This window comes from Leucopleurus acutus, assembly GCF_964270905.1.
Source record: "Leucopleurus acutus genome assembly, chromosome: 10".
NCBI lineage: Eukaryota > Metazoa > Chordata > Mammalia > Artiodactyla > Delphinidae > Leucopleurus > Leucopleurus acutus.
Window position 1 is genome coordinate 85,820,931 of NC_139153.1, and position 17,243 is coordinate 85,838,173.

General features: G+C 43.2%; 2 protein-coding genes across 7 annotated transcripts in view; one reads left to right on the top strand and one right to left on the bottom strand.

Annotated features, from left to right (window-relative positions):
• The window catches only part of KIAA0319, a gene marked incomplete at both ends in the record, with an annotated part of 72,063 nt that overhangs the window by 46,036 nt on the left and 8,784 nt on the right, over nt 1–17,243 (top strand). For all 6 annotated transcript variants that reach the window (XM_082847989.1, XM_082847985.1, XM_082847987.1 and 3 more), the window contains 7 exons: nt 3,300–3,528; nt 7,830–7,953; nt 8,602–8,734; nt 9,757–9,905; nt 11,368–11,519; nt 13,217–13,355; nt 14,038–14,197. In XM_082847989.1, coding sequence (XP_082704115.1) covers nt 3,300–3,528; nt 7,830–7,953; nt 8,602–8,734; nt 9,757–9,905; nt 11,368–11,519; nt 13,217–13,355; nt 14,038–14,197 — 1,086 coding nt within the window. The remainder of the gene's footprint in view (nt 1–3,299; nt 3,529–7,829; nt 7,954–8,601; nt 8,735–9,756; nt 9,906–11,367; nt 11,520–13,216; nt 13,356–14,037; nt 14,198–17,243) is intronic.
• ALDH5A1 (aldehyde dehydrogenase 5 family member A1) overlaps nt 16,986–17,243 on the bottom strand; it is a 45,372-nt gene continuing 45,114 nt past the window's right edge. Inside the window, exon 10 of the mRNA XM_082847996.1 lies at nt 16,986–17,047. Within this exon, the coding sequence (XP_082704122.1) occupies nt 17,014–17,047 (34 nt within the window). The 3' untranslated portion in view covers nt 16,986–17,013. The remainder of the gene's footprint in view (nt 17,048–17,243) is intronic.

Consider the following 17,243-nt stretch of genomic DNA (forward strand, 5'->3'; position numbering starts at 1 on the left):
GGGCAAATGTATCATGACGGATATCTATCATTATAGTATCATACAGAGTATTTTCACTGCCCTAAAAATCCTCTGTGCTCTGCCTATTCATCCCTCTCCTTTTCCCCCTCCTCTGGTAACAACTGACCTTTTTACTGTCTTCGTAGTTTTGCCTCTTTCAGAGTATCATACAGTTGGAAGTATATAGTAAGTGGCCTTCTCAGATTGGCTTCTTTCATGTAGTAATATGCATTTAAGATTTTTCCGTGTCTTTTTATGGCTTGATAGCTCATTTCTTTATAGTGGTGAGTAATATTTCATTGTCTGGATGCACCAAAGTTTATTTATTCATTCACGTACTGAGGGACATCTTGCTTGCTTCCAAGTTTTGGCAATTGTCCATAAAGCTGCCATAAACATTCATGTGCAGATTTTTGTGTGGACAGAAGTTTTCAACCCCTTTGGGTAAATACCAAGAAGCATGATCGTATGGTAAGAGTATGCTTGGTTTTTTTGTTTTTTGGGGTTTTTTTGGTGGCCTGTTTTGTGGCTTATTAAACATACATTGTACATTTGGTTTGGCCATTGAGGAGGAGAATGCATTTAAAAGTCAAAATAGAGTAGCTTTTGTTTGTTTATCCAAGGTAAAACTAGGTGGCCATTGTAGACGTGATTTCAGACATGTTTGTGTATTGCTGAGAACTTGAATTTTCTGAACTGTATGGGATCTAAGGACACCACCAGTCATTCTCAAAACAACATCTGCTAGTAGCTTCCAGCTGCAACCTTATTGTCTGAAAGTCATCATCTCTTATAGAGTATGTTCAGTTTTGTAAGAAATTGTCAAACTGCCTTCCAAAGTGGAGGCGCCATTCTGCACTCCCACCAGTAATGAATGAGAGTTCCTGTTGTTCCACATCCTCTCCAGCATTTGGTGTTGCCAGAGTTTCAGATTTTGGCCATAGTATAGGTGCGTAGTGGTATCTCGTTGTTGTTTCAATTTGCATTTCCCTGATACCGTATGATGTGGAGCATCTTTTCATATGCTTATCTGCCATATTCTTTGCTGAGTAGGTATTTATACTAGTTTGATCCCTGGTTGGGGAACTAATAAAAACATGTCGTGTATTTATGTTTAGTTTACCACACTGGCTGCCGCAGCTTGATCCAGAAGAAATATATGTTTCGAGAGACAAGTAACAATGCAGGTGTTTAAAAAAAATGATACTTTCTTCTTATAATAAGAATAATGCATGTTTGCTATAAAAATAAAAAACAGAATGTATCTAGAAGCAGAAAGAAGGAAATTAAACACCTCCCATAATTCCACTACCTAGGAATAAACATCCTTAAGAGTGTAGTACTAGGGAGACGCAAGAGGGAAGAGATATGGGAACATATGTATATGTATAACTGATTCACTTTGTTATAAAGCAGAAACTAACACACCATTGTAAAGCAATTATACCCCAATAAAGATGTTAAAAAAAAAATTAACATGAGCACATGGCAAATAAAGAAAATAACATAAAAGAAGAAGAAAAAAAGAGTATAGTACTTATATTTATGGTCTTTTTTCTATACACATAAACTTAAAACTCTTTTCTTACTTGGATCAAAATGTATAAGATGTTTTACAAGCTACTTTCTATATTTTCTTCTAAAATTAAAACATTTTGTCTTTCACGTTTACATTTTATCCTTCTAGAATTGACTGCATGTCTGACGTGGTTAGATCCAATTTTATTGGTTCCCACGTGGATAATCAGTCTATTGTCCCATTACTGTTTATTGTCTAGTCTGTCCTTTCTCAATCTGCAAGACCACATCTCTTCTATATCAGGTTGTCATATATGAGTGGATCTGATTTTGGATTCCCATTAATTATGGATATCTATGTCATTAAATATTCTGCAACATCATGTTTGATGCTGATACATCTTAGAAAATTAATTTAGCCCCATTATTCAACGTTTGGGGGAACATTCTTATAGTTAAATTTTGGAGTGCAAGTAAAATTTCTGGGTCAGAGGCCTGTATGTTTTTAAGGAGTTTGATGTATGTTGCCAAATTATTGTCTACGTCTTATCTGAGGGTTTTGCTAAGGTAAACTTGTGGAAACTTTATGACATAAAAGTCTAAGGGGACTTCAGAAAAGTTATTTTTAAAAGTCTTTCTATAACACTTATTTATTGGGGTAAAATTTATATACAGTGAAATGCCACTTTATGAGGTTCTTTTGATTAATTTTAATTTAATGACTCTTTACCTGTCTCATTGAGACAGGCCTACTTTGTTTTTATGTTGTTGTTTGTTTGTTTGTTTTAACTCCCCAACCAGGGATCAAACCTGTGCCCCCTGCATTGGGAGCACGGAGTCTTAACCACTGGACCGCCAGGGAAGTCCCAAGGCAGGCCTACTGCTAACCCCATTTTACTAGGAAGAAATTCCCTTAGGGGCCCAGAATGTGTCCTGACTCAGCCTGGTTGAGGAGGAAGGACCTTAGGTGTTTAGTTTGCCATCAGAGCGAGAACTGGAGTTTGGACCCTGGTTGTATGGAGTATGTGGGATAGAGGCCCAGAATATGGGGGCCCCCTGTACAGGTACCTTACCTACAAATAAGGCCTGTGTTCTTTCCAGAGCTTCATTCTCATATTCTTGTTTATACCTGTTACACATGCATTGCTGCTCCAAACTAAATCTTGGCCCCAGAAGAATGAAGTGACCTCATTTCACTGATCCAGTTGCCACATCACCAATGAGTTTACTACGGGAGGGTCAGTGCAGCTCTCTGTGTTGTTTGTGTAGGCAGAGTGTCGTTTGTATTTCAAAGTGCTTAATCCTAAAATTGCTTTGCAAGGAGTGTCCTGAAACACTTCATATTAAGTCCTCTAGAAAAGAATGAGAAAATGAAAAAGCTTTGTAGCTGAAAATTCAGGAGTGATTTGCTGTCTCTACGTGCTCAGGCCTGCAGGCAGGACTTAAAGCGGATACATTTCGAGTGTCAGGTGGTAGAGAGAGGCTTCTGTGTTGTCTGAGGATGGTCTTTTCATCCAGCATCTCAGAGAATAATGAGAAACCCAGACAAAATAAAACTCCATCGTGTGAATATATTACTAGCTAAAAATAAAGTACATCAACAGAAACAAAGAAAAAATATAGCCTCAGGTCTCTGTTCTTTCCTCAGCTTCATCCTCAAATTTCTATTTACACCTGCTCTCAGTTGTTCTGAGAAATGTACCATAAGCAGACTAAATTGACCACTTGCCTTGAGATTTCGCATATTCATGCAGTGTAATAGCTTCCTCTCCTTTTCACAGACTGACTGTTACAGACTCAGATGGAGCCATTAGCTCCACAACAGCAGCCCTGATAGTCAACAGTGCTGTGGACCATCCACCAGTTGCCAATGCGGGACCAAATCAGACCATAACTTTGCCCCAAAACTCCATCACTTTGAATGGAAACCAGAGCAGTGATGATCACCAGATTATCCTCTATGAGTGGTCCCTGGGGCCCGGGAGTGAGAGCAAAGAGGTGGCCATGCAGGTGAGTTCTCCATCCTGCCTTCAGACTTTTATTTGTCTATCTGTGTGTTCATCTGTCCGTCCATCCATCCATCTATCTATCTATCTAAAATATTGGTACAGGGGGCAGCTAAATTCAGAAAATGTTTTATAAAGTTGTCTGATATATTACAACTAATAGAAGAACAGCTAAACTCACAAATCTTCCAAATTTATGTCACTTTCCTTCACCCACTCTATATAAGCCCAGGATAGCAACTAAGCAGCTCCTATACAGACAACTTGACCTTGAGGTTAGCTTAGGAAAAGTCTGACCTAACATTTGCTACAGAAATATTATTTTAGTATTAGGATAAACCTTAGGAATAATCTAATCTAAACCTCATTATCAGAAAATTCCTTTTTATTTTGTTTCTCCCATTTTTAGAAACTGCATGTTACCTTTTCTGGATCCAGTGGGCTCTTGTTAAGATCTTTTTGTATTTACCTTTTGATTTGTTCAGATTGCGAATATATCTGTCTAAAGTCATAATAACCTTGAAACATTGCTGTATTTGTATGCGTGAGCATGTGTGAGCTGTTTGCTTATTCTACTTCTGGTGATGGCCAGCTTGTTGTTTTTTTTTTTTTTTTGCAGCACGCGGGCCTCTCACTGTTGTGGCCTCTCCCGTTGCGGAGCACAGGCTCTGGACGTGCAGGCTCAGAGGCCATGGCTCACGGGCCCAGCCGCTCCGCGGCATGTGGCATCTTCCCGGACCGGGGCACGAACCCGTGTCCTCTGCATCGGCAGGCAGATTCTCAACCACTGTGCCACCAGGGAAGCCAAGCTTGGTATTTTTGAAGTTATGTTATTATTTAAGAGTTTAATGGAAGAAAGATAGTACCTTACATTACCACCTTCCTCTTCTCCTTCAAACTCCATCTCACCAGTCCAAGACAAATTTCTCATTAGTGTTTATGGTGAAGTCAGACATTCCATGAAAACTGACCTACTTTACTTTTTGATATTTCTGGAAAGTGCTTTGTGATTATGATGAATTAAAAATGACTGGTTGGATGCATGGGTCTTGAAAGAGCCGTGAGTCCTCTAGATACCCTTGGAGAGCACTTAGTACAGAGTTCATCTCTACCTAAGAGTTGTGGCAAATGCTCTGTTTGCTTCTGTTAGGTTAAGAATTCGCATTTGGTGGGGTTTGGATACAAACAGGAAGATGGGTATTTTGTATTTTCTCAGTTAAAAAATATTCCAAATTTTCTTTCCCTAATTACTGGGAAGTATGTGCCCAGAGCTAATGCCCCAGTACATCCAAGTCTAATGAACATATATCCAAAGGAAGTCACTAGTGCTGGGCTGCAGACCTAGCCTCGCTGCTCTGAACACCTGCCCATCTGCTGCAGACACTCTTAGATTATCCACAGTAACAATGTCACTGCCTTGTGATTGACTGATAAGATGTCAAAAGGGGTGACGCTTTTTATGAATTGGGGCAATCGCAAAGATCAGCTCTTAAACCAGCCTCTCTTACACTAGTCTAAAAATCGCCAAGGCAAGCTGCAGAGGCTGTGCTTTGCGCTGGGGAGGTCACTGAAGGTCACTGAAGCCTGTGCAGCTACCTGAATCCTATGGCGGCTTTGAGGGCTCTCAGGGAATTAGTCTGCTCACTTCGCATTTGCCACAAGATTCCTTTTTACTGTGTGCATAAGCATTCATGTAACCATATTAATTTTGAGGCACATATTACTAGGAAATTATACTTTATAGAGCTCTTCAGAAAAAAAGTACTTTGCTCTACTGAGTCATAGTAGGGAAAAGCCCTTTTTTTAAGTTCTTAAAATAATGCATTTCAAATTTCAGAAGTTCCCCTTGTGATAACACACTTGACTTTCTATCCATTTTTTTTCCATTTTTCCACTAAAACTCTAAAACACACACACACACAGGGATTTCCCAGGTGACACAGTGGTTAAGAATCTGCCTGCCAATGCAGGGGACACGGGTTCGAGCCCTGGTCCGGGAAGATCCCACATGCCGCGGAGCAACTAAGCCCATGAGCCACAACTACTGAGCCTGCGCTCTGGAGCCCGCGAGCCACAACAACTGAAGCCTGCGCGCCTAGAGCCCCTGCTCCACAACAAGAGAAGCGACCGCAATGAGAAACCTGTGCACGGCAACAAAGTGTAGCCCCCACTCACCACAACTAGAGAAAGCCTGCGCGCAGCAACGAAGACCCAACGCAGCCAAAAATAAATAAATAAATAAATAAATAAATAAATAAAACAGATACATTTATCTTTAGACAATCTTGTGATCTGTGAAAATAAATAAATTATAATAGGACTTAAAGTTAAAAATTCTTTTCAGGATGCCATGAACTTCAAACATAGGCAATAACTGGAAATATTACCAACAACACAGCAGCAACAAAATGAAAGGGTATTAACCTATAGGCAATAAGTAGCTAGCTACTATATACTCAATTGAAAAAATGCCTTATTGAAAAGATTTGTTGTCCTAGCATTTAAAAAATTTATATTTACAGCAAGGACTTACTGTATAGCACAGGGAACTATATTCAATATCTTGTAATAACCTATAATGGAAAAGAATCTAAAAAAGAATATATATATATATATATACACAAATATATATAACTTAATCACTTTGCTCTACACCTGAAACATTTTAAATCAACTATACTTCAGTAAACATTTTTAGAAAAGAAATACATGCAGGGCTTCCCTGGTGGCGCAGTGGTTGAGAGTACGCCTGCTGATGCAGGGGACACGGGTTCGTGCCCCGGTCCGGGAAGATCCCACATGCCACGGAGTGGCTGGGCCCGTGAGCCATGGCCGCTGAGCCTGTGCATCCGGAGCCTGTGCTCCGCAACGGAAGAGGCTGCGACAGTGAGAGGCCCACGTACCGTCAAAAAAAAAAAATATATATATATATATATATTTTTTATTATTATTAAATTAAATTTATTTATTTATTTTTGGCTGCACTGGGTCTTTGTTGCTGCACGCGGGCTTTCTCTAGTTGCGGCGAGCGGGGGCTACTCTTCGTTGCGGTGCGCGGGCTTCTCATTGCGGTGGCTTCTCTTGTTGCAGAGCACTGGCTCTAGGCACGCGGGCTTCAGTAGTTGTGGTACATGGGCTCAGTAGTTGTAGCTCACGGGCTCTAGAGCACAGGCTCAGTAGTTGTGGCTCATGGGCTTAGCTGCTCCGTGGCATGTGGGATCTTCCCAGACCAGGGCTCGAACCCGTGTCCCCTGCATTGGCAGGCAGATTCTTAACCATTGGGCCACCAAGGAAGCCCACAAAATTTATTTTTGATTATAAAAGTAATACATTAATTACTTCCTGTGGTTAAAAACAAACAAACAGGGCATCCCTGGTGGCACAGTGGTTGAGAGTCCGCCTGCCGATGCAGGGGACGCGGGTCCGTGCCCCGGTCCTGGAGGATCCCATGTGCCGCGGAGCGGCTGGGCCCGTGAGCCATGGCTGCTGGGCCTGCGCATCCGGAGCCTGTGCTCTGCAGCGGGGGAGGCCACAACAGTGAGAGGCCCACGTACCGCAAAAAAACCCCACAAAAAACAAAAAACACACAAAAAAACAAACAAACTCAAATTCTGATAAAGTGAAAATACACCTTGACCTCTTCCAAGTCCCTTTACTCAAGATAATTACTTTTATGAGTTTAATGTGTGTGCATACCGAATCTCCTCTGTGTGTTTGCATACATGTGTATGTGCATGTAGCAAATATCTATCATGCTGTATCCATTGTTTCGCAGCTTTCTTTTTTTGCTTCGTAATATGTCTTTGACATCTTTCCACTTTATTCTTTATAAATCTACTTTATTCTTTTAAACTTCTTTTTTTTCAACTAGCATCCCACAGTGTATTGTGGTGGGTTTGGCCATTCTCCTGTTGATGATTGTTTAGATTGTTTCCATTTTTTTTGGTGTCATAGGCAATGCCTCAGTCAGCACCTATGGGCGAGTCTCCATAATTACACACGTGGGCGTTTCTCTAGTGTAGATACTCAGTAGAAATGCTGGGTTGAAGAGCATGTTCTTTTAACATTTGAATGGATGCTGCCAGATTGGCTTCCAAAAAGGCCATATTAATTTATATTCTTTCAATAGCATCTGAGGATATACAGTGGACTTCAGATCCCATTTTCCTGGGACATGCACATTTTTTTTTAAAGCAGGATCTCCACATTTAGTAAAATCACTAGTTTTTCATTATGTCATGCTAATTACTTGTGCTTCGTTAATATTATTTTTTCTTTTTCATTTTTGTATTTGCTGTTACTTAGGGAGTAGAGACACCGTACCTTCATTTGTCTGCGATGAAGGAAGGAAATTACACATTTCAGCTGATGGTAACAGATTCTTCAAGGCAGCAATCCACAGCTGTGGTCACTGTGATTGTCCAGCCTGGTAGGTGAGATGGGAAAGGGATTTAGCCCCAGAGATTAGAACAGAAATGACATCTGGGCTTTTGGGCTTCAGACCAGCCAAATTTGGTACAAATTCTCTAAATCTTTGAACTATCAAGAAATCAGGGCTGCAGAGCTGAATCTTAATATCAAGGCAATTTGCTTTTGTGGTTCTGAATTATGTCCCGGCTGTGTCTCCAAACCATGGCATGAAGGACAAAATGAGAGCTATCTCCAGAGTCACTTTGGGCTCTGATGCCATGCCCCACTCTGCTGCAAAGCTCTAGGGCATTCTTGAAGAGGCTGGTAGTTATGTGTGGCTTGATACTCAGATGGCTTGTGGCCAGACATTGGGGAATTAACTACAGTTCCACTCCATGACTTTTAAGGTATTTTAAAGAAACCAAAGACGTACATATTAGGGAACAGTATTTCTTGCTGCCTGTAACCCCCATCTCAAACTTAGAATGTTTAACTCCTGGGTCAGCTGGGAGACTGCAGTGTTTCACCCCAGGATTCCCAAAGGACAGGGCATGCTCTAGTAGCTGCCTGAGCTGAATATGAGTAATTTGCTTAAATAAAGAAATCAGGGGATGGCAGACTTAATGCACAGAGATAATATTTCTTCACACCGTTTCTATAATTCTAGAAGACAACAGGCCTCCGATGGCTGTCGCCGGCCCGGATCAGGAGCTGGTCTTCCCGGTGGAAAGCACCACCCTGGATGGGAGCAGAAGCAGTGATGACCACGGCATTGTTTTCTACCACTGGGAGCATGTCAGGTAGTCAGCGCATCTCATCGCTGAGTGCTGGGTTCACCCCCTGGATGAGAGCTAACATTACCCCTGCTCTGGAGGGTCTACGTTAAACACTCAGCTTGGGAGTGTTGAGGAGTCAGTATTCAAGCACATTTCTAGAAGTGGCCAGGGAACTATTGATTGGATTCTGTATCAGGTGTGGATGGGCAAGATGGACATTCCCTGACAGTGGAGAGAGGTGGAGCTGGGGCAGGTGGACAGGGCAGTCTTGGTGTGAGGTGAGCTTCATGACAGAAGCGGTGCAGGGGAACCTGGGTGGGGTCCTCACGAGGCCCCCCAGTCTGCACTCACTCAAACCACGTGCAGTGACTGTAGACAACAGAAGTGCAGAGTTCAAGGGGATTCCTTTATCCTCCAGCATTTTCTGTGCTGTACATGCTTAATCTCATGGAATCCTAGGTCATTTCTTAAGAGGTAAGTGATAATATTATTCCCATTTTAAAGATGAAGAAACTGAGGCTTGCAGAGATGAGTCAGTCACAGGGTCTCTGGTTGCCCAGATAGTAAGAGCAAGAGCTGAGGCTCAATCGTGGGTCTTCCTGACTACAAAGCCCACGATCTTCACGACTCCGCTGTGTTGAATAATTCCTCTTGAGCCAGGAGATCAATTACCTGGCTTGCTCTCTCCTCCTCCACACTCTCTCGAAAGATAACTGAGGATTTCAGCTGATTTTATTCAAAGGAGAAACAGGAATCGTTTATAAGGCTCCATTCTGATCATCTCACTGACAGTTCAATTTAAAAAAACAGAAGACTCCAAAATCCTCTTCCCAGGAATCCAGCAGCCTCTGTCTGAAATAGGCTTTAACTTGTGACTCTTACATAGAACTAGAGAATCTAAATGAATACAAAATTATCTTAGAATTCTCTAGATGGTATATATTATTGCTGTGAAAAGAAGCATTTATAAGGACACAAGCAACATACCTACCGTCGTCAGAATCCCGTGCCCCCTGCCTTTTGTTAATGACTGTCCTGTTTCACAGAGGCCCCAGCGCAGTGGAGATGGAAAACATCGACAAAGCTATAGCGACAGTAAGCGGTCTTCAGGTGGGTACCTACCACTTCCGTTTAGCGGTGAAAGACCAGCAGGGACTAAGCAGCACGACCACCCTCAGCGTTACCGTGAGGAAGGGTGAGTCAAGGCAGAGGGCAGGTGGATCTGCCAGTGGAGGAGGTTGGGCCCCTTCTGCTTTTCAGTCTCACAGACCCTAAGCCAGGCCATGGTTATCCAGAAACGTTAGTGTTTGCTTATTGGCTATAGCAGATACCGAACTCTGCTTGGCCAAGCAAAGGTCACTCTTCTCCCGTCCACGTGCACAGCATTTCCTTCTGTTTGTGGAGTGTGTGTCCTAATAGCTTCATTCTCCTTCTGCAACTACTGGCAACTAAAGCCCCATGTCCTAGTGACCACATGATGCTTTGCTTTCCCTCTTCCTTGGAAATCTAAGAGCAGAGATGGTTTCAAATTCCCTGTTGCTTCTTAATATGAAATGTGTGGTCCAATCTATGACATCCTGCTTTATGTACTTGTCTCTTTTTTCTTTTCCGTTTGACCATGATCTGGTTGAAGACCTTTGTTTCAGATATTTCTGTCTCTTCCGCGTGGCACAGTGCTAGACTCATGGCAAATCAAAGATGTTGGTTACTTCAGTGAATGAATAAATGATTATGATGTATTGAAGATCAGAGGTGTAAAAGAGCATGGCTGGATGGTAAAATCCATTCACCAGTATTATGGACCAGCAAGAGTGTCAGTTCATTGGGGAGGGTGGCTGAGACAAAGGCAGAAGCTCAGCCTTGAGGTATTGTATGTGTCAAGTGTCATGCTGAGGTATTTGGACTTTATTTGCTGGGCAGTTGGGAAAGGATGAAACAATTTTATCAGCACAGTGACATCGATTTGAGTTTTTTTCAAACGTTTTATTATGGAAGTTTTCAGCCATATATAATAGTAGAGAAAGTATGGGGACATGTGCATAAAAGGGGGTGGTTGTCTTAAGTTCCAGTTTTGAAGCTCGATAGGGTCTAGATATTGTTTTTTATAGAAGGATTTTTGGGCTTACTCAATTTACTGCCAGTCTATTTCTATTCTTTCTAGCCTTTCCCTGTACGGACAATGGAATTAAGCCTCCTCAGTGCCAGATTCTCCCCACCGCCCTGAATCCTCCCTCTTCAATTTACTTAGACAAGCAAGATTTGGTACTGTTAGAAACGAAAATATTTCTGTGGCCAGATAGTGTGGACCAGTACAAAATAATCCATAGCATATTTTAAACCAAAATATTTTCATTTTCCAGACCCCGAACATAAGTAAGATCATGATTTCTCTTTTTTAAAAAGAGAAAAAACTGTAATGATAATAGAAAACTGTCCAGCGTATAGGCTGACAAATTACAACTAGCTAAGTGCAAAAAGAACTTCAAGAAAGTCTGTATGTTATCTAATGGGTATTTGGGGCAGGAAATTATGCTTTTCGGATATTTTAAATCTACATGTCTGCAAGATGGAATAGTCGTGGATAGTTCGTGATACACTTCTATCACAAGTGTTTTAAATCAATTTCTTTGCTTTCATTTTTGCTATATTTGACTTAGAAAATAATAGTCCTCCCAGAGCCCAGGCTGGTGGCAGACATGTTCTTGTGCTTCCCAATAACTCCATTACTTTGGATGGTTCAAGGTCTACTGATGACCAAGGAATTGTGTCCTATCTGTGGATCCGGGACGGCCAGAGTCCAGCAGCTGGAGTGAGTACTTGAAGAGAATTGCCCCTGGATCACTAATCATTACGTCTGTATTAGTTTGCTAGGGCTGCATAACAAAATAGCATAGACGGGGTGACTTAAACAACAGATATTTGTGTTCTTCCAGTTCTGGAGGCTGCAAAGTCCAAGATCAAGGTGCTAGCCAGTTTGGTTCCAGATGAGAGCTCTCTTCCTGGTTCTCAGACAGCTGCCTTCTTGCTGTGTCCTCACAGTGGTGGGGCAGGGGTTGGGAGTGGCAGGAGAAAGAGAGGAGAGAGGGGAGGGGAGGGGGAGAGAGAGGGCTCTTGGGTGTTTCTTCTTGTAAGGACACTAATCCTATGGGATCAGGACCCCACCCTATGACCTCATTTAACCTTAATTACCTCTTAATAGACCTTATCTCAAATAGAGCCACACTGGGGGATTAGGGCTTCAGCAGATGAGGGAACACAGTTAACTCCATAGCAATGTCTCTGTTATGACCTCATCTCCCTTTCCATGGTCCCCACTAAGGTGTTTATGCTTCTAGGTTTCTTCTGAGGGCTGGAGGCAGCAGGCTGCTGTTCAGTTTAAACAAATCTGAAGTCCCTTCCGACTTTTTCCTTGCCCAGACTTTGCGTAGGGTCAGAAACCATAGCCTGGAGGGACTTTGAAACCATGTCTTCTCATGGGACTCATTCTGCTCCTTAGCTTCCCCATTGTTCCTATTTTGGTCCAAATGGATTCTTTCCTTTTCCTCAACATTGTACCAGATAGGTCAATAGATCGAGGATTGCTATTCCCATTTCCTAAGTACAGAGAATGAGATGCAGGGATGGAAAGAGACTTGGCCAAAGTCAACTAACGCATCCTTAGTCAAACCAGATAGACCTTATACCCCAATAAAGATGTTAAAAAAAAAAAAACAAAAAACCAGATAGACCTAGGTTTTTAGCTCCTGGCAGGCCTTTTTCCCCATTAGATCACTCTGCCTCTTAGGCTGTAAATTTAGGTACATCTTCATTCCTCCTGTTGCTAAGGACTTGAGAGATGCAAATTTACTCTTGGAGATGTACTGAAGGAGTGGTCCCAGGGAAAGAACTGAAAATGCTTTATAATTTCTAAAGTAACTCTGGAATGAATACTGTTCAGCCAGATGGTGGGTTAGCCTCTAAGTGTAATTATAACAGCTGTCTGATCAGAGCCCTTGTTACCACCCTCTTCTGTTAGCAAGTTCAGAGAGAGGGTCTGGGAGATTCTTCTCGAATTCTTTGAGCAGAGATGTTGCTACTCAGGCTCTTGGGTCATTTGAGAAGGTGAACCTGATACACCATGAGGAAACCCGAGATGAGAGCATTGTAAAACTATCTTTAAAAATAAGACCCAGAAAGCTCTTCAAAGAGAGTGCTTCACCCTCCAGGTCTCTGCCCTAATTTCGGTGGTTTCCCCCTCTGTAGGGTGGAATTTGGTAATTCCTAGAGAGCCCTTGGGAAGCAGCTCAGCTCACAAAGTCCTGTCTGAGGATTGTGCCTCCTGGTGCTTTAAAAGTGGGAGAGATGCTGAGGATTACCTGGACCTTCACTAACCCACCACCTTGCTTCCTGTTCACCCTGCCCCTTAGAATCATGCATGTGTGACAAAGACGGGACCCCGAGGTTTGGGATCAACAGAGGCCCAGGTTGGGAGCTGACTATTGAATCATGAACTGGGTTATTTCTCAGGATGTCATGGATGGCTCTGACCACAGCACGGCCCTGCAGCTCACCAACCTGGTGGAGGGGGTCTACACTTTCCACCTGCGAGTCACTGACAGTCAGGGCGCCTCGGACATGGACACTGCCACCGTGGAAGTGCGGCCAGGTGCGCTCACAGGCTTCCGGGCCTGGGTTTATGGGGCTGGTCCGTGAGCGGGGGCCGGGGGGAGAGGTCAGCCTTTGGGGCTCCTTGCAGGTGACAGTGGAACCCGGTGTGGGAAGCTGGGCCCGCTTGGAGGTTTCCTCTGCCTGTGGTTATCTATCCCCAAACAGATCCAGCCTCCTAGCTCATTAGGGAGAATTGGGTCTGGCAGCAGGACTCCCTGGTCACTTTGGTTTTCCTGCCAGAAGACAAAGACCTAATGTGAGGTGGACACGAGGCCTTCATTCCTGGGAGTGCGGAGAGGGCAGCTCCAGCAAGGTGGCCATACCGACCCCCGGCATAAACTGGGCCAGGCCCGCAGTGCTCGGAGACATAGTTCTCTTACCAGGCCCGAGGAGGTGTGTGAGGTCCCAGAATTTCACGTGAGCCCAGAGGCAGATTAGTCACACCTCCTTATCATCTGGAGAAAAATGAATAGACAGCAAGCTGATATAAAAGAAGGAAGAAGTACTCTCGGATAGTGGCCCCCGTGGTACTTGGAAGAATTGACCTGAGCCCTAGAACCTAAGCGTAGAAATCACACAGGGGTCATTTAAAGCTCTTTAACTATAACACAGGCCTTGCTCCTCCTATTATCAAGCCTGGGGTTTCCAGGTGGAAAGCCCGTGTCTTCTCATTTCCCCAGACCCGAAGAAGAGCGGCCTGGTGGAGCTGATCCTGCAGGTTGGCGTTGGGCAGCTGACGGAACAGCAGAAGGACACCCTTGTGAGGCAGCTGGCGGTGCTGCTGAATGTGCTGGACTCAGACATCAAGGTTCAGAAGATTCAGGCCCTCTCGGATCTCAGGTAAGAGCTGCACCGTCCAGCCTGAAGCTCGTCATTTCCTCTCGTTCTCTGTCTTTGCACGCATATTTATCCCATGCATATTCTTTTTTTTTCCTCAAAGGGAAGCAGTAAGGACAACATCATTATAGGTCCTTCCCACAAGTCTCGGTAAATGTTTGTTGATTGAGAATGTTCTGAAGGAAGGCATAGGGAACGTCAGAGGGAGCTGGGTTTTAGTTCTGGTATCATCGGAGGGCGTGCGCATGGTCTGGGGCACGCACGGGGGATGCCTCACAGCCAGGCTTCATCCCTGCCCCGTGTTTAGGGGCTGAGACTTCTCTCAGTGTGAGAGGATTATGGGTTACCATTGCTGTCTTCTGAGGGTCTATAAGGTTCAACCTCTTCCTTGATTTCTTATAAGATTTACAATTTTAATTGAGTTTTTAAAAAACTCTTATCCAACTTATGAACAGGGAAGTGGGATGGGGAGAGAGAGAGAGAGAGAGACAGAATATGGGAATAAAAACCTACTATTCATAGTAAATCCATCTGCCAGTTATTGTCAGCTGTTCTGTTTAGGTTTGCTTTTCAGATAACTGAAATTTACTTAGAAAAATAATAAATTAAAAATACTAGTTATTTTTTTACGGAACTCTTTCAAAAATGGATCATACATTTCCCTTTCTTATATCAAACACTGAACCGAACACATCTGAAAATCAATAAAACCAAAAGTTGTTTCTTTTTTTTTTTTTTATAAATTTATTTATTTATTTTTGGCTGTGTTGGGTCTTCGTTTCTGTGCGAGGGCTTTCTCTAGTTGCGGCAAGCGGGGGCCACTCTTCATCGCGGTGCACGGGCCTCTCCCGTTGCGGAGCACAGGCTCCAGATGCGCAGGCTCAGTAGTTGTGGCTCACGGGCCCAGTTGCTCCGCGGCATGTGGGATCTTCCCAGACCAGGGCTCGAACCTGTGTCCCCTGCACTGGCAGGCAGATTCTCAACCACTGCACCACCAGGGAAGCCCCAAAAGTTGTTTCTTTGAAATATCAACAAAATCGATAAAGCTTTAGCTAGAATGACCAAGAAAAAGAGAGAAGACTCAAACTGCTGAAATCTGGAATGAAAAGGGATATCACTACCAACCTTATAGAAATGAAAAGGATTATAAATGAAAAGGAATTAGTTAAGATGAGGTCATACTGGAGTAGGGTGGACCCTTAATCCAACATGACTGTGTCCTTATAAGAAAAGAGACACAGAGTCAGACACACAGAGAGCCTGCCATGTGATACTGGAGGTAGAGATTGGAGTGATGTGTCTACAAGCCACAGAACGCCAAGGATTGCCAGCAACAGCAGAAGCTAAGAGAAAGGCATGGAGCAGATTCTCCCCTAGAGCCTTCCGAGAGGATGGTCCTACCAACACCTTGATTTTGGAATTCTAGCCTCTAACACTGTGGGAGAATAAATTTCTGTTGTGTTAAGCCACCCAGTTTGTGGTACATTTTTATGGCAACATTTGGAAACTAATACAGATTTGAATAAAATCTCTCCAAAGAAAATATACAAATGCCAATAAGCACTTGAAAAGATGCTCAGCATCACTAGCTATTAGGGAAATGCAAATAAAAATCACATTGAGATACCACTTCACACCCACCAGGACGGCTGTAATCCAGAAGACAGACCATAACAAATGTTGGCAAGTATATGGAAAAATTGGAACACTCATACGTAGCTGGTGGGAATGTAAATGGTGTAGCCACTGGGGTAAACAGTTTGTCAGTTCCTCAAAGTGCTAAATGTAGAGCTACCATACGACCCAGTAATTCTGCTCCTGGGTATATACCCAAGAGAAATGATAAACATATGTCCATACGAAATCTGGCACGTGGGAGACTCAAGAGGGAGGAGATATGGGTATATATGTATACGTGTAGCTGATTCACTTTGTGATACAGCAGAAACTAACACACCATTGTAAAGCAAGTATACTCCAATAAAGATGTTAAAAAAAAAAAAAAAGAAATCTGGCACGTGAACATTCACAGTGGCGTTATTCATATAGCCAAAAAGTAGATACAATCCAAATGTCATCGACTGATGAGTGGATAAATAAAATGAGATATATTCATACAATGGAATAATATTTGGCAATTCAAAGGAGGGGGAAATACTGATATATGCTGCAACTTGGATGAGCTTTGAAAACATTATGCTAAATGAAAGAAGCCAGATGTGAAATGCCTCATGTATATTCCATTTATATCAAAAGCCCAGAATAATTAAACCTACAGAGACAGAAAAGTAGATTAGTGTTTGGCAGGAGCTGAGGGGCGGCATGGGGGCGGCTCTTAGTGGGTGTGGAGTTTCTGTGATGATGGAAATGTTCTGGAATTATTTATTTATTTTTATACTTATTTTTGGCTGTGCTGGGTCTTCGTTTCTGTGCTAGGGCTTTCTCTAGTTGCTGCAAGTGGGGGCCACTCTTCATCGCGGTGCGCGGGTCTCTGCACTATCGCGGCCTCTCTTGTTGCGGAGCACAGGCTCCAGACGCGCAGGCTCAGCAGTTGTGGCTCACGGGCCTAGTTGCTCCGCGACATGTGGGATCCTCCCAGACCAGGGCTCAAACCCGTGTCCCCTGCATTAGCAGGCAGATTCTCAACCACTGCGCCACCAGGGAAGCCCATGTTCTGGAATTAGATGGTGGTGTTGGTTGCACAACTTTGTGAATATACCGAAGGCCACTAAATTGTACACTTCAGAAGGGTGACTTTTGGGAGTTCCCTGGTGGCCTAGTGGTTAGGATTCTGGGCTTTCACTGCCTTGGCCCCAGGTTCAATCACTGGTCTGGGAACTGAGATCCTGCAAGCTGCACAGCACCGCCAAAAAAAAAAAAAAAAGGTGACTTTTTATTGTAAGTGTATTATATCTCAACAAAAAGGTAAAAATGAAGATGTGTCTGAAAGTTTTTATTCTGTGTGTGGTTATGTCTGTTTGCACACACACATACATTGCTCCTTTTATCCAAAGGTCTATCTATCATCAGCTGAACTCTGGGACCAAAG